General features: G+C 46.6%; 2 protein-coding genes across 2 annotated transcripts in view; one reads left to right on the top strand and one right to left on the bottom strand.

The window, feature by feature from the left end:
- Positions 1 to 18,750, bottom strand: part of LOC311110029 (FRAS1-related extracellular matrix protein 2-like) — a gene marked incomplete at its 5' end in the record, with an annotated part of 136,873 nt that overhangs the window by 77,059 nt on the left and 41,064 nt on the right. The gene's annotated exons all lie outside the window — the stretch shown is intronic.
- LOC311109947 (FRAS1-related extracellular matrix protein 2-like) overlaps positions 6,354 to 18,750 on the top strand; it is a gene marked incomplete at both ends in the record, with an annotated part of 44,511 nt that continues 32,114 nt past the window's right edge. Inside the window, 2 exons of the mRNA XM_084188465.1 lie at positions 6,354 to 11,391; positions 11,718 to 11,807. Coding sequence (XP_084044591.1) covers positions 6,354 to 11,391; positions 11,718 to 11,807 — 5,128 coding nt within the window. The remainder of the gene's footprint in view (positions 11,392 to 11,717; positions 11,808 to 18,750) is intronic.

Raw genomic sequence — 18,750 nt, 5'->3', positions numbered from 1 at the left:
TCTGCCCAACGGCGCCTGAACTGCCCGTCTGCCCAACGGCGCCTGAACTGCCCGTCTGCCCAACGGCGCTTGAACTGCCCGTCTGCCCAACGGCGCCTGAACTGCCTGTCTGCCCAACGCCGTCTGAACTGTCCGTCTGCCAAGCGCTGCATAAGCCGCCCGTCTGCCATGAGCCTTCAGAGCCGTCCGCCAGACCGGAGCCGCTAGAGCCTTCCGCCAGACAGGATCAGCCAGAGCCTTCCGCCAGACAGGATCAGCCAGAGCCTTCCGCCAGACAGGAGCCGCTAGAGCCTTCCGCCAGACAGGATCAGCCAGAGCCTTCCGCCAGACAGGATCAGCCAGAGCCTTCCGCCAGACAGGATCAGCCAGAGCCTTCTGCCAGACAGGATCAGCCAGATCCGTCAGCCAGCCATGAGCAGCCAGATCCGTCAGCCAGCCATGAGCAGCCAGATCCGTCGGCCAGCCATGAGCAGCCAGATCCGTCAGCCAGCCATGAGCAGCCAGATCCGTCAGCCAGCCATGAGCAGCCAGATCCTTCAGCCTGCCATGAGCCGTCCAGCCAGGATCCGCCAGAGCCGTCCAGCCAGGATCCGCCAGAGCCAGCCAGCCAGGATCCGCCATTGAGTCCGGTGCTGCCCCTTATCCTGGTGCTGCCCCTTAGTCCGGTACTGCCCCTTAGTCCGGTGCTGCCCCTTAGTCCGGTGCTGCCCGTTAATCCGGTGCCGCCCCTTAATCCAGTGGGGTTTAGTTGGGGGGTGTTCATATGGAGGAGGCTACGGAAGCGGATAGTAACTAAGGTGGGGTGGGGACCACGACCAGGGCCAGAGCCGCCACCGTGGACAGACGCCCACCCAGACCCTCCCATAGACTGTATGCTGGTGCGCCCGGAGTTCGCACCTTTAGGGGGGGGTACTGTGACACTCTGGCTCCGGGACTTTTATATTTGAGCCAGGGTGTATTTGTTTTGTTGGGGTTTGGTTTGGTTATGTTGGGTTTTGGGTGTATTTCTTGTTTGCAGTTCTGTGGGGTTCTTTTCTAGGTTTGGTCAATGACTCCCAATCGGAGGTAACGAGTGTCAGCTGTCGGCTCGTTATCTCTGATTGGGAGCCATATTTATTCTGATTGTTTTCCTGTGGGCATTGTGGGTTTTTGTTCCGTATCAGTCTTTGTCACTGTGGACTGCTCGTATCGTCATTGTTTGTTGTTTTGGGTGTTCTATACTTTAATATAATAAAGTCATGTTCGCTCAACGCGCTGCGCTTTGGTCTCCCTCATTGGACGATCGTGACACATATCCAGGGAGGAGGGGGCTCGGAGGGGGTTTCCATCATTGCATGGCTTTAAATCTGATGCCAGTGACAGCCCACCGCAAAGGATATATTTGGACTTTCTATGAATAATTCATAGGAAAGGTCAACCAGTGCTTTTATAACTACAGGAGGGACGTGGTCTATCGAGTTCTGCAGGTCACTTTCAATCATCAGTAATATAGCCTAGCTATCAATGATAATGACAATAATCATAAATATGATATTTACTCATACACATATGAAAAGCCTGGTTCCTCTCTAGGTTTCTTCATACTTGGGAGTTTTTCCTGAACACTTTGTTTCTGCTTCTTCTTGGACTTTGGGGTCTAGGACTGGTTATTGTAATTAAGCAGTAAGGCCCTAGGGGGTGTGGTATATGGCCAATATACCATGGCTAAGGGCTGTTCTTATGCACGACGCAACGCAGAGTGTCTGGATACAGCCCTTAGCCGTGGTATATTGGCAATATACCACAAACACCCGAGGTGCCTCATTGCTATTATAAACTGGTTACCAACGTAATTAGAGCAGTAAAATAAATGTTTTGTCATACCCATGGTACACGGTCTGATATACCACGGCTTTCAGCCAATCAGCATTCAGGGCTCGAACCACCCAGTTTATAATATAATTTATAGATTGATTGATTGATTAAAATGTATTTTTGATTACTGTATGTGTCTGATTGTAACATAAGCTGTCTCTAGTCTAGTGTCATTAAGGGAAGGGGTTCGTTAGGGGATGAGGCCAGTGTCTCAGTGTCACTGTCACCCCCCTGTCCTGCTAGGCCAGCTGATGCCAGGTGCTGGGTGGTTCTCAGTGTGTGATCGAGGGGAGTTTGGTGCCGGGGTGTCCCAGAGACCTGACCCTAAAGGGCACCAACCCCGTGAACAGACCATAAACCGCCACATGACCAGGTCACACACGTCACATTGTTTAATTTATTGAGGCTTTCAATATTTGTCCTGCAGGCCTGTATACCTGGTGCCATTTTGTTTAGCTGTTGACAGTTGCAGTTTGAAAATGTATTTTGTTGAACTGAGTGTTAATGTTGAGTTAGGCCAATGTGTACTGTTTGAGTGGACTGAGGGGCTGAACATCCATTTTTTAAACTGATCCTCCCATCTTTACTGTTGTCCATTTCTATTTCCCAGTGATGAAGGATATAGTAAAGAAATGGCTCATGTTACGAATAAAAACCTCTCCCTTAATTCATTTTTTTATTACACAGGGGTCATATGGAGGACTACATACAGTGCATTCGGAAAGAATTCATACCCCTTCCCTTTTTCCACATTTTGTTACATTACAGCCTTATTCTAAAATGGATCAGATAAATGTTTTTCCTCATCAATCTACACACAATACCACATAATGACAAAGCGAAAGCAAATTTATAAAAAAAAACAATAAGTATTCAGACCCTTTGCTATGAAACTCGAAATTGAGCTCAGGTGCATTCTGTTTACATTGAACATCCTTGAGATGTTTCTACAACTTGATTGGAGTCCACCTGTGGTAAATTCAATTGATTGGACATTATTTGGAAAGGCACACACCTGTCTATATAAGGTCCCACAGTTGACAGTGCATGTCAGAGCAAAAACCAAGCCATGAGGTCGAAGGAATTGTCCGTAGAGCTCCGAGACAGGATTGTGTCGAGGCACAGATCTGGGAAAGGGTACCAAAAAATGTCCCAGAGGGAAAGAAGAACGAAGCAAAGTACAGAGACATCCTTGATGAAAACCTTCTCCAGAGCACTCAGGACCTCAGACTGGGGCGAAGGTTCACCTTCCAACAGGACAACGACCCTAAGCACACAGCCAAGACAACGCAGGAGTGGCTTCTGGACAAGTCTCTGAATGTCCTTGAGTGGCCCAGCCAGAGCCCGGACTTGAACCCGATCGAACATCTCTGGAGAGACCTGAAAATAGCTGTGCAGTGACGCTCCCCATCCAACCTGACAGAGCTTGAGAGGATCTGCAGAGAAGAATGGGAGAAACTCCCCAAATGCTTGTAGCGTCATACCCAAGAAGAATCGAGGCTGTAATCGCTGCCAAAGGATCTTCAACAAAGTACTGAGTGAAGGGTCTGAATACTTGTATTTCAGTTTTTATTTTTAATACATTTTCAAAAAAATCTAAACAACTGTTTTTGCTTTGTCATTATGGGGTATTGTGTGTAGATTGATGAGGGGAAGAAACTATTGAATGTAGAAAAAGTCAAGGGGTCTGAATACTTTCCGAATGCACTGTATAGGATGTCTTGGGAACAACAAAAAGGTTTTTCTTGTGCATATGTTGTCGAGTGTTTTCTGCTGCGTTAAACATGAATTATTTGTATGATGATATTCTAAACCTTATCAAATATCATCCCATGCAGCGAAAAATAGAATAAAAGCTTGTTAACTCCAAGGTATGAGGGGTTGTGGTTTGGAGATACACCAGGGCCCCTGAACACAAGAACAGAGTGGAGGGGAGGAACAGGATGTTACGTTACTGACCTTGGCTTTGGGTATTCCCTGTCTGTCAGGCCGCAGTATGATAAGAGAGATGTCATGGTTCATTAGCATTCGCCTGGCCCTTCTGAAAGACCCCACTGTTCACGTGAAGCACAATGTGAAATTACCATGGCGATCGCTGATGATATAGCGCCGAGCTGACTTCAAAGTGTCTCTGAAACTAATGGGACAGGTTACCTGCGTACCTATAGCACATAGTATCTGACCATGAAATACACATTGTTTATGTTTTATAATACTAATACCCTGAGGGAAACTTTGTGTATGTGATATTTTAAAACTCTTATTACTTTGTTTTTTGCATTTCATATTTAACTGATAATGTTAACTGACTAAATGTGCATTTTTGTTTTCTATTTTGGTTCTCTTTTGGTTGGAATTTAGTTCAATATCCGTAGTTCTTGTAACCTGCATCAGGTTACCCTATAGAGGGCACTATTGTCAGTGTTCCATAGTGCCATGACCTTGCACTTTAAAAGCTCCTGTTCAGTGTTTGATCATGCTTAATGCACAATGAAAGCAAACCTCTAAATCAGCACTGGTGTCTGAATCTGAAATATTTAACATAATACTCCACACAATCATCACATCATATCCTCCTTAATCTAAGTCTCATTTAAAGTAAATATGCATTAATCAAACTGTCTTTATGTAAAGAGGTCTAATAACAATATGTTTAGACCAGGGGTTCTTAAACTCTTTCAGCGCGAGACCCAAATGAGAAATTGACGTTCCTCCCGTGACCCAAATCGTCCTCCAACGACCCAAATTAAGAAGAAATAGTGTGTGATTATAGATGTATTTTCATAACCCGCGACCCACCTCTCACATACATGCCCAGGGCCCACTTTGGGTCCCGACCCATAGTTTAATAAAAAAAATAACTGGTTTAGACTGTAGACAATAATGAACAGCAGTATTAAACAAAGTCATGCAAGAGAAACAAACCCTAAGAAATTATTGTGAAACATGCTGCAACATTTTCTACAGTCTTAGAGCCATAACATAAAAGATGCAATGATGAGTCTGTATTATGTTTAAGGCTTTGTCAAATAGGCACATTAAAGCCAATTCTGCATGTGTTGTCTTGAAAACCTGGACACAGCATTTTGGGAGGTCTTCAACTGATGATTTAGGTTTCTTTTGGAGAGGGGGAGTTGGGTAAGGTAGTTTGTTGGGGGGCAGAGGAGGATGGGGGCTGAGACAGGGAAGGGTGGGGGGGTATAGAGGAGGAGGGAAGGCTGGGAGGGGATAGGCATTTTTATATTTTTTATGTATTTTTTTTATTTTTTGGGTAATCTTTCTTAAAATTGCATTGTTGGTAAGGGCTTGTAAGTAAGCATTTCACTGTAAGGTCTACACCTGTTGTATTCAGCGCATGTGACAAATGCAATTTTATTTTATTTTATTTGAATAGAGAGGGGAGGGAGGGGATAGGCAGGGGGGAGAGAGGGAGGGGGGGATAGGCAGGGGGGAGAGAGGGAGGGGGGGATAGGCAGGGGGGAGAGAGGGAGGGGAGGGGATAGGCAGGGGGGAGAGAGGGGAGGGAGGGGATAGGCAGGGGGAGAGAGAGGGGAGGGAGGGGGTAGGCAGGGGGGAGAGAGAGAGGGAGGGGAGGGGATAGGCAGGGGGGAGAGAGAGGGGAGGGAGGGGATAGGCAGGGGGGAGAGAGAGAGGGAGGGGATAGGCAGGGGGGAGAGAGGGAGGGAGGGAGGGGATAGGCAGGGGGGAGAGAGAGAGGGAGGGGAGGGGATAGGCAGGGGGAGAGAGAGGGGAGGGAGGGGATAGGCAGGGGGAGAGAGAGGGGAGGGAGGGGATAGGCAGGGGGGAGAGAGAGGGGAGGGAGGGGATAGGCAGGGGGGAGAGAGAGGGGAGGGAGGGGATAGGCAGGGGGGAGAGAGAGAGAGAGGGGAGGGGATAGGCAGGGGGGAGAGAGAGGGGAGGGAGGGGATAGGCAGGGGGGAGAGAGAGAGGGAGGGGAGGGGATAGGCAGGGGGGAGAGAGAGGGGAGGGAGGGGGAGAGAGGGAGAGAGGGGATAGGCAGGGGGAGAGAGAGGGGAGGGAGGGGGTAGGCAGGGGGGAGAGAGAGGGGAGGGGATAGGCAGGAGGACGAGAGAGGGGAGGGAGGGGATAGGCAGGAGGAAAGAGGGAGGGAGGGGAGGGGATGGGCAGGGGTACTGGAGGGGCTGTCCAATGTGCTTTCTTAAATTAGCTGTTGGAGGCAGGAGGCATTCTCTCCGGGTTGTCAGAGGGAGGAGTCTGGGGGCGCTGTCACTGTCTACTGCTTCAGTATTACCTGCACCATAAGATCAACTACACTTGTCCTGTGTGAGTGTGTGTGTGGACAGAGAGAGAGAAAGAGGGAGCAGAGAGAGAGAGAACAAGAGACCCAAGCTTCAACTTTTCAACTACCAGATTGGGGTTTACTTTTTCAAATATTTTTTCTTCTCTGGAGAGATTTGATCTGAAGGACATTTATTTCTCCTGAGTTATAAAAAGTTGCAGGGCAACTGGCAGCTGACATGGCTGGTTGTCTGCAAAGGACAGGACTTTGTAAAGGGCAGGCACGTTTGTTGAGATGCCTCTTTGTGCTTTTCACTCTGGGCTTCTGCTTTTCCTCTGTGGACGCGGAGCCCCACCAATTCGACCCGGCTTTCCTCTATCGACAACGACAAGGACCTAATGCTGACAGCATCATCGTGGCCAACAATGGCCTCCGTGTTCCCTTCGGGAGGTCTGTGTACCTGGACCCTGTCAATGACCTGGTGACCGAGGTGCAGCCCGGAGACCGCTGCTCCATCACGGTCCTGGAGAATGATCCACTGGCCCAAAAACCCGGAATGCTTAGCCCTAAGAAGTTTCCCTGTGCGTTTGGCGATGATGAGGTGAAATACACTCATTTTGGTTCCCGGAGCCCCAGTAAAGACAGGGTGAAGCTGCAGCTGCGCTACGACTCCCAGACGGACACGGTGGTCATCCCCTTCATGCTGGAGGTGGAGGTGGTCTTCCAGCAGCTGGAGGTCCTCACCAGGAACATGCCCCTGGCTGTGGACAAGCTCAACGGCAACAGCAACCCCATCGACAAAAAGGGCCTGGAGTTTTCCTTTGAGGACGGCGTCACTCAGTGCAAGGTTGCCACGCTGGTCGGCGCCGGCGGTCTCCCCAGGTATGGCACCCTTTTAAATAATTCCACTAATGGCCAGATGATGGATTGTGGTGAGTTTCTTAAGCAAGGCATTCGCTACAAGCACACATCCACCACCAACTCTCCTAACAGAGACTATATCCCCATGTTGGTAGAGCTGCAGGATAATGAGGGAAACACCATCATGCAGGAGCATTTCCAGATCATGGTTAGAATCAGAGAGGGCACAGAGAACACCTCTCCTAAGCCTAGTTTTGTTGCTATGATGATGATGGAGATTGATCAGTTTGTGATGACAGCCATCACCAGTGATATGTTGGCTGCCGAGGACGTTGAATCTGATCCAGACGACTTAATCTTTAACATTACGTCCCCCCTGGGCCATCAGCAAGGCTACATCATCAGTACAGATGATCAGAACCTCCCCATCACCTCGTTCTACCAGAGAGACATGAAAGATTTGAAGATAGCCTATAAGCCTCCATCCGAGGATTCAGAAGTAGAGAGGATTTTCCAGCTCGAGTTTGAAATTGTAGATACAGAGGGTGCCGTCTCTGATACATTTGCCTTTATGATTGTGGTGAAGCCTATGAATACTCTGGCTCCCGTAGCAACCAAGAACACAGGGCAGCTTTTGTTTGAGGGCCAGTCCAGATCTCTTTCCAGCTCTCACAACTTAGAGATCAGTGATGAAGATAACCTGGACGATGTGAAAATCACAGTGGTGGACGGCTTGAAGCATGGCGAGCTGACGGTGCTCGGCTCGCGCAGGAAATTCTTCACACCTGCTGATTTAGATGCCGGCATCGTGGTTTACCAGCACGACGGCAGTGACACCTACAGCGACAACATCATTTTTAGAATGACTGATGGCAGCAATGAGGTTGAGTTTCTGTTCCCTATCACTATAGCCCCCACCGACGACGAACCCCCTATTATCAATGCAAACACCGGCCTGGTGCTTTTCAAGAATGAAATCATGCAGATTTCCCCCTTCATTCTGAGCGCCACAGACATAGACTCAGAGGACTCTACCATTAAATTCATCCTTGAGGCCCCATACTCCACTGTGGGGGAGCTTCTCCTCAGACAGGTGGAGCCTCCCTCTGACCCCTCTCTCTGGAAGTTCAGTGAGACAGATGAGATGTTTGAACAGGTGGTGACCGAATGTTTCCAGCAGGACATTCTAGATGGGAAGCTCTTCTACCGCCACATTGGGCCTCACAGCACCACCACTGTGATGGATCAGTTTGTGTTCCGCGTCCAAGACGACAATAACCCACCAAACCAGTCCGGTGAGCATACCTTCACCATTAAAATCCACCCGGTGGATGACCTCCTACCAGAGCTCTACCCAGAGACCACGCTTCACATGACAGTGCAAGAGTATGAGCTGACCCACTTCAAGAAGACGTTTTTGCGTTACACAGATCTGGACTCGGATGACAGGGATCTGAAATACACCGTCACCAAGCCCCCCACTGACACAGATGAGAACAACCCGGCCCCCCTGGGTGATATTGTTCTGACTGACAGTCCCGACTCAGTGATCAGTGAGTTCACACAGGCCCAGGTCAACCACCACAAAGTGGCCTACAAGCCCCCAGACCAGGAACTGGGCATCACTCCAAAAGTCCTTCAGTTCACATTCATTGTGGAGGACACTGCTGGGAATTCAGTAGATGGACTATTCACTATTTTCTTACAGCCCGTTGACAACAAGCCCCCCTTTATCACCAACACTGGTTTCACTTGTCAGGAGAGAAGCACGTACATCATCACTAAGAACGAGCTCGATGCCACCGACCAGGACACAGAAGATGAAAATATCATATTCACTGTGACCCAGATTCCCCGCTATGGGCAGCTGCAGTATTTAGGGATCGATATGTCGAACAGTGAGACATTCGTCCTGGAGGACATCGAAAATGGCCGTATTGCCTACATCCACGGCGGGGAGGAAAGCCTCAGCGACGTTATCAAGTGTGACGTCAGCGACGGCTTCCATGAGGTACCTATCATCATCAAGATCTCCATTAACCCAGTTGATGACGAGACCCCCACCATCATGCTCCCTGCCGGCCTCCTAGGGGCATCCATCGATGTCCTGGAGAACGGGGCAACTGAAATCACCAGCAACGTCATCCAGGGCCGCGATGAAGACACTGACGACCTCATGCTGACCTTCATCGTTGAGGAGCCCCCCAGGCTCGGTGAGATCCTAGTGAGCGGTGCCCGCGCCGAGAGGTTCACCCAACAGGACATCATCAACGGTATGGTGGTATATGCCCACACTAGTGGTGAGATCGGATCCTTCAAAGAGCATGACTCCTTCAACCTCACCATCTCCGACATGTCCGATGAATGGGTTGTCGGGGGCAACAAGGTCCAAGGAGTCCGGGTGCTCGTCACTATCCTGCCCGTCGACAGCATCCCACCTATCGTCAGCGTTGGGGAGCAGTTTGTGGTGATAGAAGGGGAGAAGAATGTCATTACTCTGGATCACATTATGGCTGAGGATATGGACACAGAAAATGACGACATCCTGTGCACCATCATCGTCCAATCAACATCCGGGTACGTGGAGAATATCTCCCCAGCTCCAGGTTCTGAGAAGTCCAGAGCAGGCACCGCCATCACCGCCTTTAGCTTCAAAGATGTCTTCCTCGGTCATATCTACTACGTCCAGAGCATCCACAAAGGTGTGGAGCCTGTGGAAGACAGGTTCACCTTCCGTTGCTCTGACGGCATCAACTTCTCTGATCGCCACTTCTTCCCCATCGTCATCATCCCTGCCAATGATGAGAAACCAGAGATCTTCATCCGTGAGTTTGTCGTGATGGAGGGCATGAGTCTGGTCATTGACACACCCATCCTGAACGCGGCTGATGCAGACATTCCAGGGGACGAACTGGAGTTTGAGATCATAAAGAACCCCAAGCATGGCAAGATAGTTCAGCAGCTTTCAACGGGCACAGTCCCTGTTGTCAAGTTCTCCCTGGAACAGATCAATGAGGCCTCCAACATCGTCTATGAACACGACGACTCAGAGACCAAAGAAGACAGCTTCGACGTTAGGCTCACAGACGGGAAACACACAGTGGAGAAAAAGATTCTCATCATGGTGATTCCTGTCAATGACGAGACACCGAGAATGGCCATCAATGACGGACTGGAGGTTGAGATCGGAGAAACCAAAATAATCAACAACAGGGTCATGAAGGCTACTGATCTGGACTCGGAAGACAAAGAGCTCATCTACGTTGTGCGCTATGGCCCAAGCCAAGGCTATCTCCAGCGTATCACCAAGTTTGGACACGTTGTGGGCAACATCACCCTCGACATGAACTTCACCCAAGACGAAGTCGACAAAAACCTGATCCAGTATGTGCATACGGGCCAGGAGGGTGTACGCGACCTGTTGAAGTTTGACGTTACCGACGGCATTAACCCCCTTATCGACCGATACTTCTACATCAACATCGGAAGCATCGACATGGTCTTCCCCGATGTCATCAACAAAGGTGTGACTCTAAAAGAAGGGGGCAAAGTGACCCTCACCACTGACCTGCTCAGCACCACTGACATCAACAGCCCAGATGAGTTCCTCAGCTTTAGCATCACACGTGCCCCTAGCAGAGGCCATCTTGAATGCACTGACCTCCCAGGTGTGCCCATCTCCACCTTCACCCAGCTGCAGCTGGCCGGCAACAAGATCTACTACATCCACACATCTGACGATGAGATGAAGATGGACAGCTTTGAGTTCGAGGTGACGGACGGCTACAACCCCGTCTTCCGCACCTTCAGAGTATCCATCACGGACGTGGACAACAAGAAACCTGTCCTGAGCGTCCACAAGCTGCTGTTGGGAGAGGGCGAGAACAAGCTCATCACCCCATTCGAGTTGACCGTGGAGGACCGTGACACCCCAGACAACCTGCTGCGCTTTGTGGTCACCCAGGTTCCGGTTCATGGCCAGTTGCTGTTCAATGGCACCCAGCCAATCAACACCTTCACCAAGCAGGACCTGAATGAGAACCTCATCACCTACAAGCACGATGGCACCGAGTCCAATGAGGACAGCTTCTCGTTCACCGTCACCGACGGCACACACAACGACTTCTACGTATTCCCTGATACCGTGTACGAGACACGTAAGCCTCAGATGATGACCATTCACATCAGCACTATTGACAACGGGGTCCCCCAGATTGTGGTCAACAAGGCTGCCCCCTCGCTAAGGGTTCTGCATACCGGCCACCTTGGCTTCCTGATCACCAGCAAGGCCCTGAAGTCCGAGGATCGAGACAGCCCTCACAAAGTCCTCAAGTACTCCGTGGCCGAGGCCCCACTGCACGGCTTCATCATGAACAACGCGCTGGGCAATGACAGCATCAAGGCCTTCACACAAGGTAAGACTAGCATTTACTATTACATATATATAAAAATTTGGAAAAAGTGAACGAACAATCAAAACAATTAAAATCTGACAAACATACTTTTATTCATTTTATTCTAAATTGATTTAAGTTCTGTACTTTGGGAAAATTATGTTTACAATATCAGTAAGCCCAGGATTCACACTCCTGTCAGAATCAGTATTGTAATGCCTTTGTCTTTGACATCATCTAAAGTGATGCCTGAGGGCTCTAAGTAACCTTCAGTAAAAAGTGGAGAAATCATCTCAGATGTTCAAAAGAATGTAGAGATTCTCCTATTCACCCTTTCATGTCATCAGCTGATATCGACGAAATGAAGATTTGCTACGTGCTGCTTGATGGTAGCAACGCCACAAGTGATATCTTCTACTTCACCGTAGAAGATAACGGTAAGACCCTCTTTATTCATCTTTGAACCTCATGCTCATTGACGTTGTAGTGTCTCATTACTACGTGGCCTGTAGGCATTCCTTTAGGCTTCAGCCTTCTTTTAATTGAATGTCTCTCTGAGATTGAATCTTCCTGCTCTCTGTCAATCTCCAAAGTGTTTGCATCACAAAGACTTAAAGGCAGTCGCCATGACTGACAGCTAGCACAGAGCCCCTTGTCTCTCCTCGCCTCACTGCTGAGGGTGGCAGGTTTAAAGGAGGTTTAAAGAAGGGGTGGAAGAGGTCAGTGGGGACACGGGCCAAACAGTGTCCCTGGGTGTGTTAGGAGCGAAAGAGATGGAACGCCCGGCAATTAAAAAAGCTCAGAACTTTATTGTATCATGGACAATGGGGTGTTTTCCTTTGTGGTTTTTGTCCTGGGTTTCCTTCAGTGTTTGAAGTAATAGCATGAAACCAAATTCGCCACCTTCAATGCCTCCAAGGCATTCCAAGTATTCATCAAGCCATATGTCAGTTTTTATGGAAATCGATCCTAGATAAGTGAGAATAGCATTAACCTTTGACCCTGTGTGTAGAGGAAACTACTAATTTGTAATACCAGTTTTGTAAGGATCAAGGTGACTGTTAAGGTCCTGACCTGCTTCATTGCTTCTCTAGGTTAGTGGAACAGAAACATGTGGCTTCTGAGACACATAACTATTTCATAGTGAAGTTAGCAAGTTTCTCTTCACAATCCAAAATACTCATGGAGGGAGAATTGTTTTAATTGCTTCTATTTTTTGGATTCTATTTTCTGTTTGACTTGTCATCACCATCCGATATGGACTTCTGCGTTTTGCTGCCAGATCCATTCCTTACCTTCTCTAGGGATCCTTTGCTTGGGAGGCTTTGGATTTCAGTAGCTGTGTGTATTTATATTCCCCTGAAAATTCACTTTTGGTCCGATGTCATATGAACCGTACCTTATTGGATTTCATAATTATCCACACAGGTTGCATTTCTATCGTGACAATCCTGTTGGTGTTTTCAGTATACAGTAATTAATATGCATGATTATGATGTTAGTGTTTATATAACGTAGCTTTTCTATGATGTTAGTGATTATGATGTTAGTGTTTATATATAGTAGCTTTTCTATTGTATTGTCAGTAGATTTAAACTATTTGAGTAAAGCATGTATATCATAAAATAGGTTTTTGGTTTCAAGGTATAATTCAGTATGTGTATATTCTACATATTCTACACATTTGTGTATCACACACAGACTGTAGAGTTTTGAAACAGATCGATTGTTGGATTTTCGTTTTGTTATGGTTCGCTTCGTCCAACGTACCATGATGGACCTACTTTAACTGCATCACGGATATATATAGCGAATGCAAAGCAAAGTAACAAAATATAGCAGGTGGGGATGGGCGGATGCTTTGCTATTTTAACATCAGCTGTAAATGCTAAACACATTCTGAGGTTTTGAAATGCATCCCTCCATGACACACTGTAAGAAAAGTTTGGGCTATAATTATGCCAGATTGAGGACTAGCTAGCTAGCGCAATATCATCATCATCATCACCACCATGGTTGTTGGCCAGGGAGGGTTTAGGTGTCATGGCCTTTTGGTAAATTCCTCTTGTGGTTTTCACCAAGTTTAACCCCTCCTAAGTTAACCCTTTCATCTTCATGTTAGCCTTCACTCCCAGTAATTACCTCTCCTGTTAGGACAGAGAACTGGCTGTGAGAATGGAGTGGGAGAAAGGTTGTTAACTAGTTTCTGAAGGTATTGAGCTTCAAGGAATTATTTTTCCCATACTGTCTCGATCCACACATACTGAAATACTGAGACTTATTTTCTTAATTATATATATTTTTTAATGCAGGTTTATTCCCAAAGTTTCCATATGTTTTGGTGGAGGACACTTCATCTTACTCTGCTAAAGCAGAACATGCTGAATTCCAGACAGTGTCGCTCTCAGACAGTATAGCCTTAATGGAGAATAGGGCTTTCTATCTCAGGGCTGTCTGTAATTGAGGGTCTGGCTACAACAGGAAGGGGACACAAGGGCTTCAATTAGCTCCACAATCCCCTGTGTTTGTAGTGTAGTCTGTCCCACTGTTCTGTTTGAGATTCCAGCCAGCACATCTGAACCAGGTGCAGGGTTGGCTCTATACCTCTCTGCCATCTGTCGAATGAGACTTTGTTTCTGTCTGACTACGGTTCACATGTGCAGAGCACTGAGTCAGGGCTGGTAGGACACACACACACACACACACACACACACACACACCCGAGTAAGATCAAATAAAGGCATGAAAAGGCAACAATTGCCTGAGTCGTAAGTCTGTCAATGACATGTAGGAACAAGTTGACACAGCATTCTGTTGGTCAGCGAATCTGAACATAAAAGTTTTGTGAGTTTTTTATGCGCGTGAGAAACACAGCTGGACGTTCTAGATTCTATAGAATAAATGTCTGCAGCAGAAGTGACCATGAACAATACCTTAAAACTAATACTATTTACACCCTAAGCATGTAAAATTGATTTTACAATTGTGTGTAATTCACCTAGAAAATAGAGTCAAATTGGCTGCATTGTCTCCCTGTAGAGTTGTATTGCTGTATTGAAACAACATGTCATAAATAATGTATTATGGGTAAGAAGAGAAAGATGTTCATGTTTATTTATTTTCTTGTTTTTTACTTTAACTAAATGTATTTGCACATCATTACAACACTGTATATAGACATAATTTGACATTTGAAATGTCTTTATTATTTTGGAACTTTTGTGAGTGTAATGTTTACTGTTAATATTTATTGTTTATTTCACTTTTGTTTATTATCTATTTCACTTGCTTTGTCAATGTAAACATATGTTTCCCATGCCAAGAAAGCCCCTTGAATTGAATTGAATTGAAAGAGAGGTCAGGGTATTTCCCCTGGGTGTTGGTCAGGAGTAGGTGTTGGCCGGCCCTTGCCTTTTGGGGGCCCTAAGCCAGAGTGTAGGAGTGGGTGTTGGCCGGCCCTTGCCTTTTGGGGGCCCTAAACCAGAGTGTAGGAGTGGGTGTTGGCCGGCCCTTGCCTTCTGGGGGCCCTAAGCCAGAGTGTAGTGACACATTTTAGTTTTCAAGTTAATTTCCTGCAATTCTACATATTTTGCTATTATTCGACTATGATTACTACAAGTTTAGATAGCTGACTAGACTAACTTACCAATCTAAAAATTGTTAGCTGACATGGGCTAATTGAGTGACTGTCAGTGACTGACAAACAAGAGGAAAACTGCTGATGTACAACCAAATGTCGAAATTGCACCTTGTGTATTCTACTATTCTTACTCTCAATAATAAGTTGAGACCCCGACTGAATTCCTTTGAATGAAGCTCTCCCCTCGTCCCTCACCTTGAGGGGAATGTAGTGATACATAGCGTAGCATAACATTAGCATAACCTTTATGTGTGAAGTGGTGTTAGCATACCTCGGTGCTGGCGCAGTGTCACCCTGGCTACACTACAGCTGGCCAGGCCTTCCAGGGGCCAGTGGGCCCATCTGTTGATTGGGGCTCTGACAAGGAGAGCCAGGCAGGCTGAACTGGGTCCAGGCAGGCTGAACTGGGTCCAGGCAGGGTAAACTGGGTCCAGGCAGGCTGAACTGGGTCCAGGCAGGGTGAACTGGGTCCAGGCAGGCTGAACTGGGTCCAGGCAGGTTGAACTGGGTCCAGGCAGGCTGAACTGGGTCCGGGCAGGGTGGCTCTGGTCCTGGTTGTTTTGGAGAGAGGGAGAGAGGGGGTTCAGATACTGTTTGCCTTTTACTCTATGTGGTACCACACCTTTTACACTTTCTAGCTGCACACCAAAATGAATACGGAAGTGTCATTACTGAGTTGAATCCTTTCATCATTCAGATAAACATGTTTCCAATGAGGAAATAGACCTGCAGATACATTGATAGTTGCAGCTGTCTTTAACCTTTTACTGCAGTGGGCTAAAGTTGCAGCTGTCTTTGACCTTTTACTGCAAATCAGTAAAAGGGTCACACAGAGTGATTCTTGGTAGTCTGAAACAAATCTACTTTGAAACAAAAGTATACACCTCACACACATGGTTATGGGCTTTAAAAAAAGAAGACACCTGTACCATGTCAGATATAGAGTTGAAATGTATTACATTTTGAGTTTGCATCCCAATATTACACTTTATATACATCACAGTAGACTGAATTATAACAAAACTGTTTGACATAGAAACACCGGATTTTCAATGTTAAAAAAAAATACATATGTTTATTAATTATGAAAGTTTGAAAAATATGAATAACATTCCACCCATGAAGCCACTAGGTCATTTGACTGTAGGAAAGGGCTACAGTTATTAGCACCCTTTTAAATGGATTAGAATACCTGCCAGGCATATGCATGTAGTGCACCAGACTCCCTGGTTGAGTCCCAAATGGCACCCTATTCCCTATATATTACAGCACTTTTGAAAAGTAGTGCACTATATAGAGAATTGGGTGCCATTTGGGATGCATCCCATAGCTTTCTAAGTGGGACAGACTTGTTAAACACACATAATCTCCCAAATCATAAACACTTCAACTACAACTCAGCCCCTTTAACTGTCCCCTTGCCTAGCAACAAAGGCCCTCAGCCTCTCCAGACAGTCACCCAATACCAATGTGTAGCGGACCGATATGCATCCTCCCCTTTCAATACATACTGTACCTGCCTTTTCTGTACCAGTATATGTGTCAAAGATTAGAAGTGTCTTGTCAAGCTACACACACATGCAAGGTACACCGTCTTGCATGCGATGGATGGGTACACACTCAATCTCCTTACCTTTATAGACTTACAGTCTCCATGGTGGAGATGGTGGTGATGGGGGGAGGAAAGGGGGAGGAAGGGGGGAGGAAGCATTCCCCAGTCCCAGCAGGTGTCAAGAGACACAGAGGCGGTGGCGGCTCTAGCCATAACATGCCTGTGTGTATGTGTGTGTGTGTGTGTTTAGTGATGACTTCCCAGTGTCTCTCCATTGTTCAAGAAAGGGGTCAGCAGTGGCCACACTGCGGGAAGTCTTGTGTCTTGAAGTGGACTGTCGTTTCTGTCAGGACCCCAGAGGGAGGTCCTGTGGAGTGCCTGTTTAACTTTCCACCCTTCAGGGAGATCCAATGGCAGTTGGAATGTCTCAGGTGTAAATCATCAGTCAGTAACAATTGGCAGTTTAGTTTACAAATGCATTTTGGAAATGGCAGTTTAGAAACTAGGATGCAATTATCAATGATACTATGTCAATGTTATACAATAATAATCAGACTGACTGAATCATAAGTGACAAACTCAGACAGGTTCCCTTCATTCAAGCCTTAATGTATTATTTGATGAGGGACCACCTTACCCCTTGAAGCCCATAAGGACCCAACCAGCCCACTGGTTCTGTTCTGAGGGGAGATTATGAGGGACTCTCCAGGCCTATGGCTATGTAGAGATTTCCTCTCCGTTGAGCAATGGACTCAAGGAGGAGTCTTCACTATGGGTTAGAACATTTAGGGTTAGGAGGACGGGGTATTATTCCATTCACTACACAGATAACAGATTATTTATCTAGCATCAGCCCTCTGTCCAATCACCTAATCCTGCCGAAAGACACAGCAAAGCCCTGACCTGGAAGGGAGGGAATTCTGCCTCGCTCAAAATGGCCGCCTTTGACTGTTTCCTCAACACTTATTTTGTTGTTGTTGGCTATCCCTGTGTGATAATAGGTTAATGACAAGGTGCTTGGATGAAAGGCAGTGTCATTCTATCATAAAAGGCTAGATGTATTTTTCAATTTCCATATAGTCTCTTCAAAATAAACTCTTATTATTATTAGCCACTGAGCTCTATCCCAAAAATGAAGTTCAGTGTGTCAGTTGGGGTTACTCCTCTTCTGTCATCCAGCAATGTCACAACAATCCAATCCAATCAGCACAACAATCCAATCCAATCAGCACAACAATCCAATCCAATCAGCACAACAATCCAATCCAATCAGCACAACAATCCAATCCAATCAGCACAACAATCCAATCCAATCAGCACAACAATACAATACAATCAGCACAACAATACAATACAATCAGCACAACAATCCAATCCAATCAGCACAACAATCCAATCCAATCAGCACAACAATCCAATCCAATCAGCACAACAATCCAATCCAATCAGCACAACAATAAGATAACAATTTAAACTCATTCAGGTAGATAGATAGTGAGGAAACAGATATGGGAAGTCTACATCAGATTTTTTAAAGAACGCTCACTAACAAAATGATAGACTGGTAAGTAGATAGTGAATATTAGCTTCCAGGCAAACTCTGCCAAGGTTAATGTGTTATGCAAGAGGAGGTCGCGCCATTTTAGTTTTCATAGCAATAGCAATGATAAAAATGTACATTTACAAAATAGTAATGATAACTGTATCTAGAAGTAATGCTAATTGGTTGTATTTTGAAAATAGCCTCCCTCTGTTGAATAGAGTTGAATCATTCTCGGTTTTATAATCTGGTAGCTTCACCTTTCACTCCAGGCTCCTGTTGCATGGGGAATGATAGTAGACCAGTGGCAGAGGTCACAGTGTTATGTGATCATTCCTGGGACCAAGGAATGCGCTTCCTGCCTACAAGACTCCTGTCTCCTGCCACACACACAGACAGACCTGGAAGTGAAGTGGGAACCCTAGTAGACAGGTGTATGGGACTGGGAGAGCTCCGGGACCGGCAGTATCCCCTTTCATTGTCCCCCACAGACCCCACTCACAAACCCCAGAAATCAAAGCCAATACTCAGATAGGAAAGTTTGACTGCACTGCAGCCCCCTGTTCTGTTCCAGAGAGGTAGAATTGCACTTTTTTATAGGAGGGGAATAGTATTTTTTAGAGAGAAAGAGAGACAGAGAGAGAGCAT

This window comes from Coregonus lavaretus (assembly GCF_964263955.1).
Source record: "Coregonus lavaretus genome assembly, contig: SUPER_35_unloc_1, whole genome shotgun sequence".
Taxonomy (NCBI): domain Eukaryota; kingdom Metazoa; phylum Chordata; class Actinopteri; order Salmoniformes; family Salmonidae; genus Coregonus; species Coregonus lavaretus.
Note: the sequence above shows the minus strand (reverse complement) of the source record. Positions and strands in the feature narration are given on the sequence as shown.